This window comes from Phyllopteryx taeniolatus, chromosome 1 (genome assembly GCF_024500385.1).
Source record: "Phyllopteryx taeniolatus isolate TA_2022b chromosome 1, UOR_Ptae_1.2, whole genome shotgun sequence".
Classification (NCBI taxonomy): Eukaryota; Metazoa; Chordata; class Actinopteri; order Syngnathiformes; family Syngnathidae; genus Phyllopteryx; species Phyllopteryx taeniolatus.
In genome coordinates, this window is record NC_084502.1 from 47,412,193 (window position 1) to 47,433,886 (window position 21,694).

At 43.4% G+C, this 21,694-nt stretch overlaps 1 protein-coding gene and 1 long non-coding RNA gene across 6 annotated transcripts in view; one reads left to right on the forward strand and one right to left on the reverse strand.

Annotated features, from left to right (window-relative positions):
• Positions 1 to 20,175, forward strand: part of nrp2a (neuropilin 2a) — a 56,478-nt gene extending 36,303 nt beyond the window's left edge. Inside the window, exons 9-18 of one of the 5 annotated variants that reach the window (XM_061798812.1) lie at positions 2,028 to 2,203; positions 2,631 to 2,810; positions 2,899 to 3,043; positions 7,328 to 7,402; positions 7,495 to 7,599; positions 10,052 to 10,317; positions 10,630 to 10,726; positions 11,958 to 11,990; positions 16,855 to 16,920; positions 17,356 to 20,175. In XM_061798812.1, coding sequence (XP_061654796.1) covers positions 2,028 to 2,203; positions 2,631 to 2,810; positions 2,899 to 3,043; positions 7,328 to 7,402; positions 7,495 to 7,599; positions 10,052 to 10,317; positions 10,630 to 10,726; positions 11,958 to 11,990; positions 16,855 to 16,920; positions 17,356 to 17,660 — 1,448 coding nt within the window. In that variant the 3' untranslated portion in view covers positions 17,661 to 20,175. Of the gene's footprint in view, positions 1 to 2,027; positions 2,204 to 2,630; positions 2,811 to 2,898; positions 3,044 to 7,327; positions 7,403 to 7,494; positions 7,600 to 10,051; positions 10,318 to 10,629; positions 10,727 to 11,957; positions 11,991 to 13,501; positions 16,401 to 16,854; positions 16,921 to 17,355 lie in introns of those variants that run through there. The other 4 variants (XM_061798813.1, XM_061798814.1, XM_061798815.1 and 1 more) reach the window with 4 other exon arrangements.
• LOC133489751 (uncharacterized) lies at positions 3,629 to 20,975 on the reverse strand. The gene is made up of 3 exons (XR_009791991.1): positions 20,488 to 20,975; positions 6,686 to 6,791; positions 3,629 to 5,876 (listed from the first exon to the last, which is right to left on the reverse strand). It is a non-coding gene; the product is annotated as an uncharacterized LOC133489751 (long non-coding RNA).
• Positions 20,976 to 21,694: the final 719 nt, after the last annotated feature.

Genomic DNA, 21,694 nt, shown 5'->3' on the forward strand with positions numbered 1-21,694 from the left:
TTTTATGTCAGTTACTATTTATACAGGGCGGCCTCAGTTTAGTTCCGGTCTTACAACACCGACGTAACCCGATCTTGTACATAAGTTGAAAGATTCTGTAGTCTCTATCACTAACCTGTCCTAATGCAGTAGTAAAGTCATAATTACTGTAAATATTTGCATGAAAAACAGTTCTGGGCCATAAATACAAGATAATCACATGAAGAACAGTGACAACAGATAAAGCAATTCCTAACCTATTGTCGTTTTCTTGGGTTCATGCATGAGGCTTGCAGGGATGCGACACTCGCCCGCTGTGTATATAAAATAAGACTAATTACTGACACTTAAGAGTATAGTACATTTCTTTTTCCGCACAGGTAATGCAGTGAATTTGGTCTCCACTTCTGCCTCAGGCATCACACTAAGATATTGGGGGCGTGTCGATTTTGGCAATGAAAAGGGGGTGTTCCAACAGCAATTAGTTTTTTACCATGTGTCAAAATGTATTGCTATTATTTGAAATGATGGCCAGTTTCATTTTCTTGAGCAAAAAAGACATCAAATCAACTTGTATGTGAAACAGTGAAATATGGACAATTAGCCATAGCTATTTTAATATAGGCATTTATAACTTTATCCCTTATTACACAAATTATATCACCTTTGAGGGGGCGTCACATATTCACGGAAATTCGCAAATCATGGCCTGCCTCCATCCCTATCCGCCGTGAATCCACTAAAAGTCCACTAAAAGAGAATGATGTAGTTTATTATTGTATGAAAGTTGTGCTCCAAATGATGTGTTTCACTTTGTCTTGCCTTGAAAAGAAAATGTAACTAAATATAAGCTCAATTTCAACATCAAGTGAAAAGAATTCCCTGAGCCATGAAATGCAGGACGACTTGCACACATTTAGGCTGACTCACTCCCCCTGCTATATTTTAAACACAGTATGCCGCAGGCTAATGAAAGGAAAATGTTACTCTATTCTTCCTTCCAGTCTTTATTTGTGTCATTTGGCTCTCCCACATTCTCTGTGAGCTCACACTCCCCCTCCAGACGGCACCCATCTTCCCTCTGATGGTTTTAGACTCTTTTTGATGTGTCCTCTTTGCTCCGTGAGCGCTACCCGATCGGGTAATGAGTAGCGATCAATCTTTCATGGCTGGCTCCATGTCCGTACATGGCACACTGTGATCCACTCCAGCTGCTAACCGCGGTGACTGGAGTAACTATTAGCGTCACAGCACAGGTACATCCACACGCTGATAGTTTGTCAATGTGGCGGCACACCCTTTGAAATGCATATCAAATTCCTTTGCCTTAAATCAATGATTGATTTATTCATTTTTTGCAGTGACATAACGCATGAAAGTTTGATCTGTGCTCTCTTAAACCGTCAGCACAGCTAACATCTCCCTTCCTCCGGCCCTTTCTCGCTTCCTGTATCTCCTCCTCTTGCTCCTCCCTCTTCGTTGATCGCCTCGCGCTAGCCTTTCCTCTCCTGGCACTTGTGACTGCCGTAGTCTGATCCCAGGATCCCCAAGACGTCATCTCCGTCCGTCCTCCTTCATTCTCATTTCTCCCTCGCATGCAGCAACTTTCACTGGCACTCACTTGCCAATATCTGAATGAGTTTCATTCCCACAGGTGTGTTTTATTCAATGTGTGTGTGTCTATTTGTCTGTGTCTGTGAAATGGAGATCATTGATGGGATCCTAAATAAGATTTCAAATGCAGTAAGATGTGTGCATGAATGCTGAGAAAATAAACACGTGCTTTCTTTTCCTCCCACTAATATACACTAATTATATCTTAAACACATGTAGACATTGCTTTCCTTCTCTTGCTCTCTTAGCCTTTGCTCCAGTCTCAACTCCGTAGAGCTTAGTGGCCAGTAGTGCAGTGGAGCTTAACAGCTCCCAGGTGGGAATATGCGTAACATCACGAGTGTACGTGTCGGGTCAATGACTCAGACGTGTCCATCCACCCTCCAGTGCTGAAGGTGAAGATAATATTGGCCCATTCTGCTCAATCGCTACAGATGCTCCGTGTTCCAGCCTGCAGGGCCTGCTGTCCGGTCTGCTGCCCGACAACCAGATCTCGGCCTCCTCTAGCAGGGACATGGTCTGGAACCCCAGCACAGCCCGGTTAGTGGCCAGTCGCTCTGGCTGGTTCCCCGCACCCTCACAGCCCCTTGCTGGAGAAGAGTGGCTTCAGGTACGATTAGATTTGAACTGTGTCCCGAATTGTTTCCTATTCGGGTGCATCGTCAAATACAGTGGAATCAGTACAACACATAGCGCCAAATCGTCAAATGCCTGGGTTTCATCCTTAATATTGATGCATTGATGAGTGAGAAATTATAAAAAGTGGACTTGTAATGTCAACAAAAGTGACAAATAAAATGCTAAATTCTACTTTTATCTGACTCCAAAAAATGTAATGGGTTCCTCACTGGCCAATGCCAAATCTCTCCCAAAAGGATATTTATGGATATTAGTTAAGTGGTCTTTGCTTTTGCTGTTCACTGTCAAACAAACACATGACGATGAAAGAATAATCTTCTTGGTAGGGATAATTATACAAGTTGCTGGAGAACCATGAAAGCATTTTTTTTTTCTCTTTCATCGTTGGTTGCTTCCAGGTGGACCTGGGTGTGCCCAAAACAGTGCGTGGAGTCATCACCCAGGGGGCAAGGGGGGGAGATGCAGCAAGTGGAGGAACCACAGAGAATCGGGCTTTTGTCCGGAAATACAAAGTTGCTTATAGCCTCAATGGAAAAGAATGGAATTTCGTCATGGACAGAAAGACCAGCCAGTCCAAGGTGGGTATTGAGAGCAGGATGGATGTTGTGTGTTTGTTGGTGGTTCCACTTTGTAGATTTGTTTTCTTTGTGTGTTTATTTCTTACAGATTTTTGAGGGTAACACACACTATGACACTCCAGAGCTGCGTCATTTTGAGGAGACGGTGGCTCAGTACATTAGACTGTACCCTGAGCGGTGGTCTCCAGCAGGGATTGGGATGAGAGTGGAGATACTGGGCTGTGACCTTCCAGGTAGGACATTCAGCTGCCATGACAGGGAATCATTGTATATCAGTGGTTCAACGTTTGTTAAAATTTGTATATGAAATATGTAAAACGTTTTACAATTCATGCTTATTTTTAGATTTGATTAGCTTTTATTAATATCATTGTAATGAATTAATCATTTTTCAAAATTGAAATGCTAAATGTAAAATTATTTATTTTACTGATATATTTAGAATTGTATTCTTTACAATACCTTATTTATTTAACAAACTTTATTATACTGTATATTATTATTATTACATTTATTATTATTGAACAAAATGATTACATATATTTTAATTAATGAATTTTAAGGAAAAAATAGCTAAATTATTATTGCAACAAATAATACATGATTCTTGAAATGTAAATGCTCGGAGAACGGAGCAGACTGTATGCGGCCCGCGGGCCATCTTTTTCCCACCCCTGCTTTAGCCGCTGCCTCAAATCTGAGCCTGAATTATTTGCTGTAGCGATACAAACACAGACCATTTAGAAACAAACAAAGACAGAGGCAAAGCGCTCTCGAGAATAGTGAGGCTTGCGTCAGATAAACATGGATCTGCATGGAGTCTGTCAGAGGGAGAAAGTCACACCCATTGCAGATTTGAAGAGTGTTTCAGCCTGATATGTTTTTCCCCAAAAATTTACCTGGAAAATATGACTTCTCTGCAAGCTTCCAGAAACATGTGCTATTACCAGGAGGGAGTGGACAGCGTTTGTGTTACAGGAATGCATCCCCACGGAGAACTTTCAGCATAGTCTGTTTTCCAGATGTGTGTGGCACATACACACACCGACACACATACAGTAAACTCTGATACATGCTCATACATCTACTTGCACAAGCACACATATGGACTTTCACTGTTCACCACTCCCTCTGAGCCTGTATAGGCTGACATGTCATACATACAAGTCTCACATCAAGCAAACCACTGAGAGACACTCACAAACACAGAGATATGACATCATGCCCTATTTAACTTGCTTGGGTGATAATGATGTGGTTTTGCATTCAATTGTGCTTGAAGTGTGCAGCACAGAAAGATCATCACACAACTTTCTAAGTAAGGTGGAACGTATCACAGACGTCTAATGTCGAGGGTCACACCTTGTTCCAAGCTCAGCAGGACCACTGATGACAGCTTGTAAATTCTCCACTTCCCCTCATGTATATTATTCACTTCTGCCCTCCCTTGTGCCCTCTCAGGTTTCACTTTGCATTTCATATTTTTTAACCTGACTCCTGGTTCGGTCGTTTGAAAAGTAGAAGCTGTGACAGTAGTGTAGAATAAGAAGAATAAGTAGAATCACCATCCCAACACATGGTTGCACTTCTTTCCCCCTCGAGGCCTTGTGCGTGGGTTCATGTTTTTCGTCTTTTCTCCCATCCTCTCCATCTCATCCTCTACATATCTCACTCGTGCACACACACACACACACACACATACACTCACGTCAATGCTTTTGCAAATGTACTCTGTCCAAAAAATGCAAAATGCATGAGGATTATTTCAGTCTGAGAGGAGGATTGCATTGTTCACACGTGCACATCTGCAAATTAAACATCTGGTGCCACAGCATCACAACATGCATACACAATTTGGGATGGTGCCAGAAAAAAAAACCCGTAAAAGATCATTTTAATCTCAGGACAATTTAGTAGCAAATGCTGTATGAGAATTGAAAGGGAATACTTTCAAGTGACAGAAAACAGACCTTGCACAGCATACTCGACAAACATGGCAAAATAAAATCCAAATGTTTTTTCACAAAAGCTGTATGTATTATGCAAAAGAGCAGAGTTTATGTTTGGGCGTATTACTCTATTTACTTAAAACTCACTCATTAAAACAAAGCTTTTTGTCCGTTTTGTACAAATTGTAGTCCATTATTTTTCCGACAAAATCCTACTCATGAGTACAAGCTGAGCCTTGGAGGTGTTAATGCGTGAGCATGTGCACCCATTGGTAAATCCAGCTCTAAACTTTAGTGTCTCATCTCATGCATTGTGATGGCTTGCATCATCACCTGCGGCTGTAGCGGATACTTTATGTAAAACAACACTTCATTGTGGAAGGTCATTTTCCGCACTACAAAGCGCAAATACTGTATGGCATGTGGCATGTTTCTTGTTCCCATCAAGAATGGCAGCTCAGGGAAAAGTACAATAGTCAGGGGAGTTCTCTGCATGCAAACAGCCACATGCCCACAATCACACAAGAAGTCGGTCTTATTCCCATTGCCCCTGACACTCCTGTCACCCGGGAAAGGTCAACACATTTACACTGTGACCTTTGAAAGCACTGTGCTCTCAGGAGATGGTGAGAATTTTAATGGACTGCAAGACTCTGTGTTCTGTGTGTTTTGACACACGTACGTGTGTATTTATTTACTAGCGTGCAGGTTATAATTAGGCATTTGATTCATTCCAAGGTCTTACCACAAAACCTAAGGGACCTAATAGTTACAATTGATTAAAAAGAGCAAACGAGACACAAGAGGCAAGAGGAAATTCTCGATTTTGTAAGTGTCCTGCCATAATGGCTCAGATAAGCGTCTCATTAGGTATCCAGTGATTGGCATTAAGGACGGGACATAAATGCGGCGATAATGTCAGATGCCCTTGCCAGCTGCGTCAGCGCTTTCATTTCAGCCATCCTTCCAATTGTAGGTCGGTCACAGTCCCTTTCACAGCAAGTTCCTTAAGTAGACCAATTGTGTGTCACACAGCGTTTGCTCCCCTCAGTGCCTTTTGTGGTTGTTCAAGGATGTCACAAGTCATTCAGAAAGAGGAACGTCGTCAGCAGGAGGCCTGTAATTTGTGTTAAGCAGAGAAACATTCATTAGGTACTTAACACAACACAACAGTAGGTACAACTGCAGAGAACTAGAGAAAACCACCTCGATAAACTTGCTGTTAAAGTAATACTTTTGAAATCAATGAGAATTAGTATATTCGTAAAGGCACTTTTTTTTATAAAACTGTACTGGACTTGTGCCTAATTTTGTGGCCAGTAGGTCTACTGTACAAATGCAAACATTGTTATGAACTTACTGATTATTAAGTATAAGAAGCTGAGGCTGGAAACAACTCCCGGCTTTAAGCCACATGACAATGTTTAATCATTGGCGTCACCTTAACATCCATATACACTTGTCATTTTAACTCATCTGCTCCCAATAGCACCACACTTTTTCCAACTTTACATTCTGCCCACGGCCTCCTCAGCATGTGCGCAGTACTGTGCACCCGTGGTGTATTCTAATAACGCTATTGTAGGCATATTTATGTTGTTTGCTTGGTAAAGTATGTGTGTTTGAATGGATAGGAATCAATTTAGGAGACACGGATGTTCACAAGTTAGTTTGTTGTTCATTGAGCTATAAAGTAACGGAGACACTTGTAATGTGTGCGTGTGTCTGTGTGTCCATGACAGCTAGTGAGTAATCCCAGAGTACGTTCTCCCTGCCCAAGGTCAAGGGGAGTTTGTTTTACACATCGATTCATCCATCCATCCATTCATCCATCCATCACACAACATTATGTGCCTACTTGTGTGCATGCATGCGTGCGTGTACACACTGATGCCGTATCACGCAGTAACAACATGGCGCACTCACCTTGGGTGCACTAGAGCGCTCCGTGCCGGGCTCAGTGAGATGAGAAGAGTTCTAAACTTCAACTGATGGATTTGAAGCATCTTTGCCTGCTGTCAAAGGAGCTGGTCTTCAAGGGAAAGAATATGGAAAAATTATCTGTGCTTTACATTGTAAAGAAACCCCCTACCCCCAAAAATGTTCATTTGCTATTTGTGCCAGACAAGTGCTTTGCCTGGACCAGTTGCCAGGCAACCAACACAGACCCCGAGAAGTGCCTGCTCTCAGCCAAGAAATAATTTGACACATAGCCCACTTTAATACTCTCAATTGTCATTTTCTCACTTTTTTTGTTTGTGTTGAAATTTGCACTTTATGCATGGGGTTGGGGGTTGGTGGACTTTAGCTAGTTGTTGGCATGAGAGTGGTATCTTATCATGTGTTAGTTGCCAAGAATATAAAATACCATCATCAAATGTGACACTAAAAAGTTATTTGCTAAAATGCTTACAGTATTCTGTGCTGTGTCACGGTCATCCTGGAGCCTATCTCAGCTGATTTAGGGTGACAGGTAGATTATGTACTGCCAAACTTTCAGGTTTTTGAAACTGGTCGCTTCATATGATTTTTGAAATCTAATGTCTAATGACCCTGTTGCTCCTGCAGAAATCACCACGCCGGCAGACACAACCACGCCCACAGTTCCTGCTCAGACCACCACTGCCACGGCATCCACCACAGGTAACACCAACCTGGGTTTGACCCACGAGTGCTAGCAAAAGAGGGCTCACCGCTTGCTGGCTTTCACGGTTGTTCTCCTTTTTACTCCACAGTCGCCACTCCTCCACCAGCAGATGGCATGTGTGACTTTGAGCACGGTCTGTGTGGATGGACGCACGACCCCAGTGCCCCTCTCCTCTGGTCCATGCACAGCCATGGTGAGTGTCCTCAAAGGTCTACACCTCTGCGTGCTAAGCTGTCAAGGAGTTGACGTTTTCTCCATGTCGTGAGCTTTTGATGGACAAAAGGTCTATAGGGGCATCAGTCGAAAAGATAGGGCAGCAAACACAATGTGGCTTAGCAGCTCACAGTTACAATGGGCAACCGTGAGCGCTTCCAAGGTTTCTATTTACTGCAGAGCTTTTATGTGTGTTACTTCAGGCAAAATTCCATTTCGTCACAGAAGATTGCACAAGCAGAATTGTATTAAAGTGGAGTTTATCACCGAGTATAGACACGATAGGGTTTCTTACAATTAAATTGAGTCTTTTTCCTCCTCATGCAACTTCACTGAATTCCTCTTTCAATGTGACCAAGATAATTCCTTCAATTGAAAACAGTCTAATTTAGACGTGTGTACCAGTCACGTTACTTTTGTGCCAGAAGCACACACACACACACACACACACATACGCACTTGTATGTGAGGCACCAGCAGTTGGAAAACAGAAACTCTGAAGAGGAGATTCCAAAAAGAAGCAGTCTATTATTCAAAGACCCCTTCCTGCTTATCTTCTACCTCGGGTAGAGTGATGCTACGCACACTTCCAGCCACTTAGATGTCTATTAAGAAATGATTCCCTCTCTTTCCCTCTCTTAATACATTAGTGGAATAAAAGTACAGCCCGTGGCATGATATTAAATGCTGTCGGATACGTATTTCGCTGAGTTGAAGTTGTTTTCTTTCTCTAATGCATTGCTTTTTGTAGGAATTGGAAGAGATGGTTGTCCCCGCCTTGTTTAAAAATACAGTCTCTTTGTGAAAGATTTCGTTTTTTTCCATTCGGAGAGACTTAAACATATTTTTTGTTAAATGTTCATCTGATCTCAAAGCAAAGGGGGGACATTTTGCTCCAGTGTGACCTGTTGAGCGCCGCGCTGTCTCTGACAAGAGGCTTCAAAGTGGCGTCTTTCAACGTAGCATTCAAGGGTTCTCCTTAGATTAGTCCAAGTTGGGGCTTTCGTGCACAAAGAATCATTTCCAGCCGCCCACAGGCACCACATTGCTTTTGAATTACTTGCTCGTGTCAAAGGTCCAAAATCCCAGCCACTACAGGATCATTAATTCACTATTGTCAAATAAATCACTGACGACACCTTGTTCCTCTCATGTGGTGAACATTGTTTATCGCAATGAGTATTGAACAGAACATGATAGAATAGAATAGAATAGAATAGAATAGAATAGAAAGCCTTTATTGTCATTGTAGGGTGTACGACGAAATTGCAGTTCCCCCAAGTAAACATGTATGGTTGAAATATGGAGGTCTAGTTTACTTCTTGCTCGCAGGGACCTGCTATTAAATGGATTCAAACAATGCTCAGTTGTGCTTTGCATTGCAAGGCAGCCTCGATTATGAGCTATCTGGCCAGCAAGCAGAACAATGTGGTTTGGAAAAAATAAGGGCTAAAACTTAGGAGAGATATTGTGCATTTTTACCACGATTTGAAACGGTTCCCTGGTGTCATAGTGACATGTCTGTGACATGCTTTCAACAAAATATTGCGCACACACACAGATCTATATAGCACTTCACACAGTGAGTGGTGATAACCATGTTTTAAGCTATAGAATTAATCCCACAAGCCCATTTACCAAAATCGGCATCTGACAATTGCATACACTAAGCTCAGCAATCAGGCTCTCTCAAAATGGCACATGCAATTTGCAAGCTAAACGCCCTCAATGACTGAATAAACAGAGGGGCTCCTCATTTGCCAGACTTTTCCGGAATTGGTCGTTAACCTACTCGAGAATGAAAAGCAATTGTCCCTGCGGGTTTTTGACGGGTTGCGCTCCCATGTAAGAAGGGAGGTCTCACTCGGCCTATTCTTCTGTGTGTTTACATTTATATATTGTTAGAAGGGGGGTAATGGCGATGTCGTTCCTGTAAGTAACAAATGATTATTGTCCTTTTTTGTTGCACTTGCTTGCGATTGTGTTAAGAGTAATGTCGGGTTTGTGAGGATAAGGATGAATTGCTGGGGCTTTCTTTTGCCACATGGATGATTGATGATGATTACTGTGTCACTGCAACAATCAGCGTACACAGACAGTGTGTGTGTGGATGTGCTCCATTTGGCCATATACAGTACTTTAAAAATACAGCTTTTCGCACTTAGTGTGGTGATACCAACTCTTTATGGCCTCCAGGGCTAAATGAATGAAAATGAAAAACCTTTTAATTTGTGTGTAACATCAAAGCTCACTACTTGGAACATGGATATGACTCAAACAGTTTTGTTACATTTTACAGCAATTTTCTTACTTAATTTCCTGTGACTTTATTGGCTATTACAGCTGCTGAATCGTGATGTTCGCTGCTCATGAACACACACATTGAATATTTGAATAACACAAGATCACTCATGGTGCTGCATCTTCTTCAGAGCTCAACAGTCATCTGTATATCGAAGCCAGCCCAAAGAGAGAGCAGCAGCGAGCCCGCCTCCTGAGCCCCATGGTGGCGGCTGACACCGGGCCTGTCTGCCTCCTCTTTTCCTACCAAATGTGGGGGGAGGCCCAGGGGCACCTCAGAGTCCTGCTGCGGGACGTCCACAACGAGGAAACCCTCCTGTGGACTCTGAAAGATGACCAGGGTCCGGTCTGGAAGGAGGGCCGCACTATCCTGCCTCGTTCACCTAAAGACTACCAGGTAGTGATGAATTCCCTGCACTGTAAATAGTGAGCTATAAATGAAACCTAAAAGAAGTCACACTGTCTATTTGGGTCGCATGATTGTTTAGAGCTGCATTTTTCAGAGCCATCACACTGATGTTCTCATAAAATAGTAAGTTGCTTGCAAGTGAGGGGAAAGATGATTGCAAGTATGAGTTGTTGCTTTGAAATCGCAAGCAGTCTATTAAGTTTTCATCCCGTCTCTTCCTCCTTCTTGTCCCTTGTGTCGCCTTCCGCCTTCCATTCTTCCCCTCTTTCTTCTTCTTGCTCTGTTGCTGCTGCTGCTTAGGTTGTGATGGAGGGCTCCTTTGCGCACGGCCCAAGAGGACATGTCTGGATTGACAACATCCACATGAGCTCCAGCACGCCACTGGAGGAGTGCACACGTAAGTGGCACAAGCCCACAGACATCATGAGCTGTACTTTTTTGTTCTTTATTTGACTCACCGGTCCTCTGTCACCGCCACCATCCTCCCCGCTTACACCTCTTAAAGGCATCTGTAATGCATGTGAAGTGATAAACACCCCCAACATTCCTCCACATCCAATTTTAGAGAGACGTTTTATTCCAAAACACCCACCTAGTACATAGATGAAAGAGACAAAGCGAGGGAAGGAGGGGCAGTGTATAAACTCCTCCAGAAAAAAAGAAGAATAGGAAAAGTAGGCCATAAACGCCCTGTGGGCCCCCGCGATGCTAATCTATGTTTCATTAGATTTCTATTATTCTCTTTCTCTCCTCCCTCTATCTCTTATGCGCACAAGCCGGTGGTATTTGTAAACAGAGCTTTTCCCGAGCTGTCAAAGGGAATTACTCGACAGGCTGTTTCCAAAGTAAATGGTGGAGCGGCTGGCGCGAGTCGAGAGCCAATGCAGCCTCCTTAATCTGGCTTTGGAGAGGGTCTTAAGCAGATCAGAGACCGACCTGGAGGTGCAGAGTTAGAAACCTGCCGCCGTGTTCTGCCTGACATCAATGGTGCTTTTGAGCCAGACCAGCCAGTGTGGAGCAGGCATCTTGTGTGTGCTTTTGCCTCTCTGCATTTGCATCAGTTATGGAGTGTGTACAGAGTCTAAACAGCTCAAACAGTCAAGAAAGCAGAAAATGACAGCCAAGCTTGCCTCCTTCGCCACTCCCACAGCATGCTGGGATGCTGCTTATTGCCCAAAACGGTGGAATTTTTCACAGTACGTTGGCGTTTCTGCCAAAAGGCGCCAGTTCCCAAGCCCCCGCCACCCCCTTGCCCACCCACTCCATCCCATGTACATACACGCGTCACATCTTTGTGTTTGCATTCCCTGCAATCAAAGTGAAGGTTCTGCTCTGTGGCTTCCCAAACAACCCTCTGCGGTTGAACTGGACTCGGATTCACAGCTTGAAATGCATGCTAGTCCCACCTCCCACTAACGGCATTGTCACACTGGAGCTGAGTAAAGGCCGTAATTCATGTGAGCTCTCTGAGGAATTCACTTAAATTTCCTCAGGAGGAGTTTGATAGTCTTGTGACATTTATTTGACATTTAGCTGGATTTTCCATCATAAGTAAAGTTATCTAACAGTTCTCTCTCTCTATCACCCTATCTCTCTCTGTCACCCGTATTTACGGACTGTCCTCACAGAACCCATCAACGCCTTCTCTCCAGATATGACCGGTGAGTGCATGATGTCACTTATTCTCTGGCCTTGCTGCTTCTGCTCGTTAGTATGCACCAGGGTGTGGGTTTTTGCTTGGCAGCACCAAAATGTCTCAACAACTATAAAAGCTGCACAAACTAGCCAATGGCCGACTACACTGCAAGAGTGTTTGAATGAATACATGTGCACATCTGAAGCGGCATGTAGAAAACCCCAAACAAATACTAAACACCCGATAAATGAATGCCAAACTATTTTAGTTGGCTGAAAGATTGATTATTTCAGTAATTCATTGTGTCCCAGTAGTAACAAGACGTTTGCGAAAGAGCAAATGTTGCGTGAAAGGCAAGGGAAATTAAGCATACCTCAGGCAGTCAGATATGAAAAAAATATATTTTTCATGTTCTCGGTTTCAGGCTCACAGACCCAGCCTGATGGGCTTTCAATAACTGTCTGCCTCATGAAAAATATTCAGAGCATCCTGCAGGAGTCTATGAGATTGATGTTTATGCTCTGGGATCTCATAATGTCCTCCAATATGATAAGATCTTGGTGGTTGCTGTCACTGCAAATATCATGTGTGCGCCCACCTTAGCTTTCCTGCGGCTTTGTTTCACGGCCTCGCCTACATTTCACACATTAATATGGCCATGTTTACACACAGCAAGTCCCTGTGCTCCGCAACTCACCTAATGAACGTGCACAATCTGAAGCAGCTGTAGTGGCATGCAGCAGCTCTGCATCTCTCCTCCGAGTTCACTGTTGCTCTGCAGGTCTTTTAAGTTCTCAGTCAGATTTGGATCATGCTCGTGAAATTAATTTCTTTAGTCCCTAGATTGTACAGTAGATGTCTCTGGAATCTTGGAGAAGATAATTCTTGGAAAGCGCTTAGGTTAGTTCTTACCAATAAATGGAGAAGGAGCTCAATCTAGGGGCAACCTTGTGAAACGCTTTTGGCTTATGGAGGAGAGGGCTGGCCTGGAGGCTGATGCATGAGAAGGAAGGCAAAGTGAGAAAGCTGAATAACATGAAGTATATGCTTGAAATCTATCTGCCAAGTCAAGCCAGTTAAATAACAAATCCCGCATCAGCTCAAAGTGAACTCTCGCAGCACTCGATTCCCATGTGGTGTCTGTGCGAGTCTTGCATGGGGATGTAGTTGAAGGGCCTAACAAGAAGAAAAAGCTCCCTAATTAAGTGTGTGCGGGTGCTTTTAAACTAATTATTTAAACTTGCGTTCACACCAAATCATGTCGTTGTGAGCTGTCAAGAAATGCAACAGCATTTTCAGTGATAAGTTTAACAATTGGACTGATTTAAAGTTGATGATCTTGGTGTGAAAATTTGTCGTCAACCAAACGATGCATTTATGCACACGGATGCATTTAAATATTTCTTTGGCCGTGGGTATTTCTTTTTTTTTTTTTTCACTCAGCATGCTTGTGCATGCTCAGGTGCACGCCTCAGTAAATGAAGCTCCACTCCTCTCTTTTTCCTGTCGGCCAATTATTCTGTATCTCTCCACCAGGGGGAGGTATTCCTGTGCCTCCCTTCCCCATCCACTGGTATTACATTATGGCTGTTGGGGCCACCCTCCTCGTCCTGGCTGTGGCCATCTTGGTCAGAGCTCTTTGTTGCTGCAGACGACACCTGGCCACCAAGAAGAGCCAACAATCGGTGGCCTATCACAGCTCTTCGCAATGCTTCCAGTACTCAAACTGGTCCTCCAGTATGGCCGCCCCAGGGGTGGAGCCTGTGCTGACAGTGAGGTTGGACAGCCGGGACCGACACCGCACCCTCTGCTGAAATGAGCCGCTTGGCTCAGTTGTTTTTCTGTGCAGGATGCTTACACGTGATGTTGATGTCACAAAGCCACTCAACAAATGTATCAGTTTACAGCTGCACGGGGGATGATGGAAGTCTTCAAAAACAAATGGATGTACTCTCTACTGAATGTTGCTTTGGTTGCTTGTTTTCCTCATTGTTTCGTTGAGGAATATGGTATTGACATACGTCACACTATGACCCGTTGATCCCGATGGCATGGCTGGAGTGGAGGACTTATTTATCTGAACAGCTTGTTAGGGCCCATTGAATGCTGTCTTGCCCCTCAGGCCCCAAACGTCCTCTTGGAACTCCCCCAGCATGGACTCCCACACAGACGTGTGGGCTGGGTTTTGCCAGCCAACGCTGCCAACCCACCAGCTAAAACAAGACCCCTGAGACACCAGGATGAATCTGGATGGAGAAATGAATGCTACTTTGGTTTGGACTTTGGCCTGTTGTAGTGGTGGCGGTGGGAGGGAGGGGATCCATTATCATTTCCAACCAAGCATGTGCACATATAAGAAATAACGAAACTCTGCTGAAAAGGCGTCAGTCAGTGATGGACGCAGCCATCGTCAGCACTACGTTTTTATGCTCTTATTGTCTTTCATAATAAAGCACGTCGCTCCTCTCCCATTTACGCATCGCCCCACCCACTTGCGTTGTTCTCTCCGCATCTTTAGAGCCGCACGAGCAGAATTAATTTGTGGGTGTAAATAGATACAGCTGTCTACTATCATCCCTTGCTTGATGTTTGCGCCTACAAATCCAAGAGTGTCATTAAATCAGCTGCAGTGTATTGGTGTCTACTTAAAGACTGACCAAGGCACCATGAAAACCAAGAACAGCATGAAGCATTGCTGATATTCTTCTCTTTATGGGCAGTGTTCAACGGGAAACCAGAAATTATGATTCCCACAGAAATTGTATGTGAATGCTTAGAGATGTTGTCTCCCAAAACTAATTATTACATCACAGCATATTAAAGCTTTTCCCACATACCATGAAAATATGCCCCACAGTGGTTATGAGCACTACTGTATAGGCATGAGATCACATCAATCTGAATCACTGACTAGCCTAATAAGTTTCTGTCACGGCCATATTATTGCTAGGACATTGTCTTTTTTTTGTTGTTGTTCATCCATGACTCTGTGTTTGATTCTCTTTCAGAAAACAAAAAAAAATGAATACTTCTGAACCAATTTAGTTTTTTCCCGAACCAGACACGCTTTTTGTTGGTAATCCTTGAATTTGAACCCACTGAGCTTTTGAACCGCTACTACCCACAGTTAAAGCAAGCAAAAGAATGCAAAGAAGGTTTTTATTTACAACAGTATTACTGTGAAAGCTTGTCTCTTAGCAGTCACATATAATTACTCCAAACTGAAGATACAATCTGATGCTAAGTTTCTTTTTATCTTTTTAAACTGAACAGCACATCGCATGCCACTCTGCAGGACGCATGTTGCCACTTTTAGTTGCGGCACTTTTCTCTCCCGAGTGGTTTTGGCTGATGCTGTGCTTTTAAATCATCGGCAGGAGGAGGAGGAGGGACTGGACACCTGGCTTGACACTGTTCTGCTTCAAGCCTCCAATACGCGTAATTAGTTAATGGAGAGATAACATTTATTAAGGCTGCGCAATGCACTTTTCCGTCCCTCTACTGCACTTACGCCATCCTCTAGCCTGCCAAGTTCAGTTGCCTTGGAAACATTTCTAATAACGCCATTGGTCATCGCAGCCCTTCAGATCGAGACGTGTGCCTTGCCAAGCAGTTACTCCCATTCCTGTACGCATGCCAACCGCAGCGAATGCACAACACACACACACTTTCACAAAAAGTCTTCACTCACTTAATACGCAGCTCTTAAAGGTAATAGTTTTGTTTTTAAAGTAGACTTTGTTATCTGATGACACGTTTGCATCTTTATTCACACAGAATGAACAGTCTTATAACATCATCATGCTACATCTTGACTGTGTTTTTGACAGCAATGTATCATAATGATCTTTCTCTAATTAATAAAGTCATATTTTTATACAATTTCAAGAGCTGCCCATCATTACATTTCTCTAAACACTATGTTGGTGCACTTTTTTGTTCTGCGAAACAATATTTACACTCCATATACACAAATGTCAAATTTCCATATGGAGTGTATTGCACAATGTCCCCATGATATTATAGATGGAGAAAGTGAAAATGGAAGAAAATAATATGGAGTTGTACTTCCTCACACCTATAAAAGCTTCTGATCTGCTTGGAAAACTTCCTACATGATGTTGGAGTCTGTTTGTTGTTGTTGTTGTTGTTGTTTGTTTGTTTATTTATCCAGAAGAGCATTTGTGTGGACAGAAGTCACTGATGTTGGCTCATCATCTCTGTTTTACTTGATTTAGTTGATTAGGTTCAGGTCAGGGCTCAGAAGTTCTTCCACAGCAAACACACCAAACCATCCATCCATCCATTTTCTTTAGCGCTTGTCCATATTAGGGTCTTGGTTAAAGCGAATGCTATCTAGCTGACTTTGGATGGGAGGGGGAGTACCCTGGACTGTGCTATCTTATTTTGTAATTACATTGCATTCTTCTTGTCATTTCTATTGTGGTGAATGACTTGTGAGACACATTATACAAACACACAGCACAACCAGTTGCTCCTCTATTTCTGTCTGGCAAAAGTACTCTATGTTGTTTCCTAATTAGCTATCGTCCCATTTCACGTCACGATGTTACTCAGCAGATTTGGTGTTGACACGTAAGGATTTGGACTCGCAAATGCTGAACTGGTTTAATGTTCATGATCGGCCTGACCGTTTTACTCGCAGAAGTTGGAAGGAAAATTACTATTAAAGCAACTATGAGTTAGAAATGCTCATCACTATACCATTGTGCTGCCCTATACCAAATCAAATTGTCCAAATTGTCTTAAAATGGTAAACTGAAGAATTGAGATTCAGAGGAAGCTAAAGGGATGAAGTACTTTTGTGCATGTCAAAAGATGTGCCTGGATCAGTACAAAGGCAACAAATGTCCTGTGCTTCTCTCTAGCAGCGAAGACACCTAATCAGTTTGGAGATGTGCGGCTCGTCAGTGGCAGAGAACCATTGGGTGGAGGTAAGCAAAATAAATGTCTCTTTTTTTCAAATTAAAAAAATTCCCGGCGAACTTTTTAGCACATCTGCCTCACAGTTCTGAGGACCCGGGTTCAAATCCTGCCTCGCCTGTGTGGAGTTTGCATGTTCTCCCCGTGCCTGCGTGGGTTTTCTCCAGGTACTCTGGTATCCTCCCACATCCGAAAAAAACATACATGGGAGGTTAATTGAAGACTCTAAATTGTCTGTAGGTGTGGATGTGAGTGCGAATGGTTGTTTGTTGATATGTGCCCTGCGATTGGCTGGCGACCAGTTCAGGATGCACCCCGCCTCTCGCCCAGAGTTAGCTGGGATAGGCTCCAGCACGCCAGTGACCCTAGTGAGGATAAGCGGTTTGGAAAATGGATGGATGGATGGATAGAAAATTCCCTTTTGACACACTCTGGTCCTCTCCTAGGTTTACAGTTTCCAGAGTGGAACACGGCGTCGCCATCGTTGGATTCTCCGATGACTCCGGCCTCAGAGAAGGACAACTCGTGGCTGTACACGTTGGACCCCATTCTAGTCACGATCATTGTCATGAGTTCCCTGGGTGTCCTACTGGGGGCAGTGTGTGCAGGTCTCCTCCTCTACTGTACCTGCTCCTACAGTGGCCTGTCCTCACGTTCCTCCACCACACTGGAGAACTACAATTTTGAACTGTATGACGGCCTCAAGCACAAGGTCAAACTGAACCAGCAGCGCTGCTGCACTGAGGCATGAGAAGGCAGAGAGAGGAAACGAGCACATTGGTTTTGTGAAAACCTCTCACTATCGTCTTCATTTGCTTCTAGCTTCACCTTAGTGTCAGCTGTCTTCCTCAAGGAGACAAATGTCTGGACACATGGACAAGTTGGCCACATTTTTGCTCAAGGGAGTTTTCCTTTTCCTGTTGGAAAAATGGCACAGTCAAATATTTTGTGGTGAAAGCAACAATGTGAAAAAAGACTGAGGTCAGCACGATGGATTGCTCCATTGCAAGGCCTCAGACATCTAAATATCTACACATATCAACTTTAGATCCCTGCCCCACCAAAAGTGAACAGTTTCTAAATGATCGTCATAGATTTGTAAGAGTTCTAGTTTTGAAAGTGCACATACTGAGTGAAAATATTGTGTTGGAAAGGTGGTAGGTTAGGAACATCCTTAGCAAGTCTCTTTTTTGGCTCAGACGTGAACGTTGGCCCAGAACTTAGCTCCTCTTGTCTGACCTGTTGACTTTTTGTTCCATTGTGGACTCTGCTCCTCATTGGGGTCGCCTTTGCCGTGGTATTTTTAGTCACCGACATCCCTCAACTTTGTATTTCTGCACTCACTCTCTTTCTATTTAATGTTTCTGTTCTGGCCCTTGGCCAATTAGTGATTAGCTGATATCTAGGGGAAGAGGTTAAGAAAGTGGTTGGCGTGAAGGTTGGTGAGGCGGTAGTGTTTTTTTTATGACAGGGAGAGTTATAGTCGTTGCAGAGTGTTCTTTGGAGAGAAGGTCATGTTTTCTTTGTACTTAATGGAGAAAGGTCAAGGAGTTTTGTGGGTCCACTCTATGGATTGCAGCTGAGGGCAGGGACCGACGACTGTGGAGGAAAGACAAACAAGGAGAAGCAGAGATAGGCCGTGAGTGACAGGACACCAAGCACTCCACTCGCCAATATGTTCCCGCTCTGTGCCAAAGACGAGAAGCAAATGTGCAGCCAGAAAGTTCTCGTCTCAATGGTATGACAACATGCCACTGGACACACATCAAGCCTTAAACTGGAACAATTAAGCGGACATACTGAGGAGACACCAAGGTGAGAGCGTATCCCACTTTGAACTAGAGAAGCCATATGAAGGACCTATCCCACCACCATCTTGAACATTCACTGCACAAACCTCACTCAACTGCATGGCCAATGATGGCTTACTTTATTATGTTGTTTTTTCAGATATTTTCAATTCTCATAAAGCAAGGTGATCATTCTTTGAAAACACCCTGCACACGAATGGACTAAGTGTTGAGAGGGAGAGTGGGAGAGAAAATATTGATTTTGCTGTGACGCTATATTATAAATTTCAAAACAAAAAACAGATATGATTGGCTTGTATATAATGAACAAAGGTCATTCAGACACGCATACATTCAACTTGAAACCAAGGCTGCTACAGTAAGTGCCGTTTATATTACCGCTTAGAATTTGCAGGCCTTTGTCCTCATGGGTTTGTAATTGGAACACATTTCAATTTGCGAATTCCCCCGCTTATCGCGGCAAAAATTGTCTTTGTTGAGTTTCATCCTTTTGAAGCGCTGAAAAAGCTCTGCTTTGCTGTGCTGTACAGGGGCACAGAGTTTTATTCCTATGACACCGACGTAACACAATTTTTATACAAGTTGGAACACCGTAGTGTAACACTGATGTTGTAGTAGTCATGATTACAGTAAATATTTGTATGAAAAACACTCTTGTAGGTCATAATTGTAAAACAATTAAATGGAAAAACAGAAGTACGGTGCTAAGGGAACATACCTTCTCGTATTTACGGCACAAACGTCATGAGTTGAAACAAATATTTCTTAATTATTTATGGGTGTTGCATCCCAGCCAGGGAATATCAAAGATTGACCCACCTGTACAATACAAATCATCATCGTCATCTTCATTGTCATTGTACTGCAAAGCTGATTTCTCAACAAGTTTCACTGTTAAGTACACTGTCTTGACAATGAATTACAGTAAGTACCTTCCCATATTTACGAAAAATAGCGTCTGGTATTCGGGGATTTTCACGTTTTGCTGCAGTTTTTGGCATATAAGCCCCGCAAAAACTGTAACTGAGATGCCTGAGGTGTGTATTTGAGCCTTGAGAAGGTATGTAGAAACATACCTACTACAAGGTCCACATTTTGTACACACTCAACATTTCATCCCTATCGAACACACACGCCCACACAAACTAGCCCTCTCCTCTGAAGCCCACATCTCTGGACCACATTGACTCTCTTCAAAGTGCCTTGGAGCCTCGGGGATCCAGCTTGCCTTTGGATCCAGTTCCAGACAGTCACGTGACACTGAGAGTGACCATATTAGCACCCCCTTTGACCTAGGGGGACCAAACACATTCGAAAACAAGACCTCCTCTTGCACTGCTTGGACTGCTGCTGCTGTTGTTGTTATTTTAAAGGGGTCTTTGTACAGAAATGTTTTTTTAATGATTGTTTTGATTGTTGTTATGATTATTTAATAAAGGATTTATACCATAATAAGGAACATGCGAGCATATTTTTTCTCACCAACTAACTTTCCTGTAGAATTTCAAACCAAATATTCGCAAAAAAAAAAAAAAAAAAAAAAACACAATAATTGCGCATAAACTTATGTTGTCAAATACGAAGATATTATTTTGTGTTGCCTGCCTGCGATACTGGGCCTCTAATCTCCCCATGAACTCCCATTAGTCTGGACCTCTGGTGGCCCTCATTTAGAGCTCCTACATCAAAGCTTTGAAGTCTGTGGCATCTCAGCCTCAACCGCCCCACCAGCATCCCCCCCCAACCACACACAAAAATATACGGTACCTTGCAATTACTCTGCTTCTCTTTTCTTCAGTGTACAGTCTCCCACACACGGTTCCATTTATCCACACAGTCTTTCTTCACCTAAAAGCAAAGCTTGTTAGCAAACACAGCACACACTGTCAGAGCTTCCATGCCATTTCTTAGTGGATTCCTGTAATGGAGCCGAAGATTATGCGCGGAAGGCTCATGGGAGGAGATGTGGAGTCGTGACGAACGATTAATGAGCGTGCTCAAATTAGTTCTGCATTTTTCAGCTACTTTTCACTCTTGCAATGTGTTTTTTGTTCTCTGTCAAACAGCCAGACGTCATAGCTTATTAACTTTGACAACATATAACTACTCGGAGTTAGCATGAAATAGTAGTGCAGGTTTGCCTGTCAGAGCTGTGTCAAAGCAGAAGGTGTGTGTGTTGACGCCTTGTAGCAGTGGAGGCAGTTAGCAGGCTCCAGTCCGTGACGCAGCAGAGCAGGCCAATTACCGCCTCTGAATAAAACACACTCAGCGGTCCACTGGAGGAGTGCAACGCCATCTGCTCATGAGTTTGATTGATCCCGCCAGCGCAGTCATGACCACATCACACAAATAAATGCCGACGGGACATTACCCGAGCAGCCAGATTGTCATTGTTCCATGATACAACCTCTTGTTTTCTCAAGCAAATTTAACTTAACTTTATGTTCCTGTGAGTGGTTGTGTGTAAGCCAAATTGCAGATTTTCTTGTTGTTTTTTTTATCAGAATGTAAACTGCAGGGGCTTTTGCTTTCCTTCATCGGATCAGTTCCTTGCCTCTGAAGCCTTCAAAGAAAGACCCTGGCGCCATGTAAAGCGATAGGCCAGATTGCAGAGGGAGCCTATTTCAGAGTTGCGCTCGAGGAAGTAACTGGAACGCACAGCCAATTATTTTTGAGGGATTAAGTAATCAAGATGGAGGAGCGTGCACACAGGTCATTGCACAGTCATTACAGTTGAAAGAACACTAGTACAGTATATATATGGATACAAATGAAGGGAGCACGGTGGACTCACGGTGAGCACGTCTAACAGTTGAGCGCTTCCAGGTTTGGATCTCAGCTCTGGCCCTCCTTTGTGGAATTTGATTGCTCCCCTCATGCTTGCATGGATTTTCTCCAGGGACTGCAGCACGCACTATCCAAACCCACCCCCCTCTCTACCTTACACCCACCCACCCACCACCACCACCATTCT